The sequence below is a fragment of the Peromyscus eremicus genome, chromosome 15 (assembly GCF_949786415.1).
Source record: "Peromyscus eremicus chromosome 15, PerEre_H2_v1, whole genome shotgun sequence".
Taxonomy (NCBI): domain Eukaryota; kingdom Metazoa; phylum Chordata; class Mammalia; order Rodentia; family Cricetidae; genus Peromyscus; species Peromyscus eremicus.
Genome location: NC_081431.1, coordinates 3469569 through 3471633, shown reverse-complemented (window position 1 = coordinate 3471633; position 2065 = coordinate 3469569). Strand labels below are relative to the sequence as shown.

The following is a 2065-nucleotide window of genomic DNA, read 5'->3' as shown; positions in this document are numbered from 1 at the left end:
CTGACTCCTGCAGTCGCCCCCACCAACGCTTGCCCGTTCTGTGCTCCCTCTTTGCAGTTCCCCTGGAAGGAGGGCTTTGCCCTTATTCTCCCTCTTTGGTTTCATGGTCTTCTCGCTGGCTGCCTTCCTTTCAGACTGCCATCTCCCGTTTTCCCGATTCTACATGATGGGAGCCCCTCAAAGTATTTACTTCAGAAGAGACTGTGGGGCTGAGGTGGAGAGCCACAGAGGGAATGTGTTCTGGCTGGCCAAACCCACAGTGAAGGGACTCTCACGCTGCTTCCTGGCCTTCCTGTTTGCCCCTGCCAAGTGTTGGCTCTCTGTAGGGAGGAGGAAGGCAAGGATCAGATGGATGATTCTTGAGCCCCAGGGAGAAATCTTCCGAAGACACACAAGGACCGAGGAGACACAAATGTTCTTCCTGGGCTTCCTGGGAAGGAGAAGGCCAATGTGAAAGCACAGTGTGTCCATCACCCTGAAGAAAGGGACACGGAGCAGGGGGAGATGTGACTCTGTGATTACACACAGTGACATAACCAGACATGCATTTCAGAGCAATCACCAGGGCAGGTGGGGCATGGAAAGCCTCACACAGCCATGCTGTGGTCTCAGTGCGTTTCTCTGAGTTCTCTGCCTCTGTAAGCCTTAGGCTGGCTCCTTGCATATTAGCATGAACCTTGAGAAAAAGCAGGCGTTGCCTTTCACAGATGGGGAAATTGAGGCTCAGAGGTGAACAGAGCTGGGACTGAGCTCATGATTGACTGGGACAAGAGTAAGGCAGGGAGTTGCCGGCAGGTGGGATGCTCAGCCAGTCGCGTCATGTTCCCGCAGGTTCCGACAGCTGCTAGCTGAGCGGGAGCCCGAGGTGCAGGAGGTGGCGCGGCTCTTCCGCTCGGTGCTGCAGGAGGCCCTGGAGAAGACGAAGCAGGAGGAGGAAGCCCATAAGCTGACGCGTCAGTGGAGCTTGAGGCCCCGAGGCAGCCTGTCCGCCTTCAAGAGCCGAGCACGCATTGCTCCTTTCGCCAGTGACATCCGGACCATCTCGGAGGACGTGGAGCGTGATGCGCCACCCCCACCACGCACCTGGAGCATGCCGGAGTTCAGGGCGCCCCAGGCCGACTGACCTCCCTGGGCGGTCACCTGCAGGAGGGAATGACAGGCCGGTGACCGGGTTGCCGGTGCTGGAACCTCCCCACCTACCCGGAACAGGAGACCCACCAAACAGCACAGCTGAACCACCTGAGCCACCTACCCAAGTGTGCACACCTGCTTGGCTACAGGGAGGAGTCAGGACTGGAGCCCTGTTCCTCCCCAACGAGTCTCCGCTTCCCAGCCTGACGCATACACAAGGCCTGGTGTTGGAGCAGGCGCGCCTTCCCATCTCTTACCACTGTCTGGAACAAGGAACAAGTGTCTGCCTCTTTGGCAAGGCCTGCATTCTCATCCCAATTTCCAGGATGCCCCATTCACCCTACCCATTTGGGGCACCTTTTCTGGTGACCAGATGGCACTCACTGCAGGGGAGCCACAGCCTCGGGGCCCAGGACAGCTGGTGGGGACCACAGAGATGAAAAATGGAGTCTCCCAAGGATCTCACTGCTTTTGCCTTAACTCTGATCCCTCCAATGTGGAACTGTTACTGCCTTTGAGTCCTTGGGCTATGATGGGACAGGATCAATGGCCGCTTGTCCACCCATTGTAGTCTTATCTATCCCTTATACCACATGGGTCGGGGTGGGGCCAAGGCTGCTCCCCCAAAAAAGTAGCTAGGGATAGTTAGGATGACCATAACCCACAGGATGTCATCCGTGGAGTGTGGCCAGTCCCAAGTCAGGGCTTGGAAGCCTTCCGACCCGCTGCTGGAGCCAAGGCATCTAAGTCCAGGCCTTCTGTTCACACCAGATCTCCAGCTTTCCTAGGAAGTAAGGTCACTTCTGGTGCCTGAGAAAACCAGTCCCAAGTAGCGTCCTATAGTTTCATGCTCTAACTGATGGTGCATGTGTGGGTCACCTGTGAAAAATCTGGAAGGCCAGGTGCCACCACACTCTGGGGCAGAAGTGGGGTT

The 2065-nt window shown here is 56.9% G+C and overlaps 1 protein-coding gene across 1 annotated transcript in view; it reads left to right on the top strand.

Moving 5' to 3' along the window:
* The window catches only part of Rd3 (RD3 regulator of GUCY2D), a 2609-nt gene extending 1114 nt beyond the window's left edge, over nt 1-1495 (top strand). Inside the window, exon 2 of the mRNA XM_059281010.1 lies at nt 832-1495. Within this exon, the coding sequence (XP_059136993.1) occupies nt 832-1123 (292 nt within the window). The 3' untranslated portion in view covers nt 1124-1495. The remainder of the gene's footprint in view (nt 1-831) is intronic.
* Nucleotides 1496-2065: the final 570 nt, after the last annotated feature.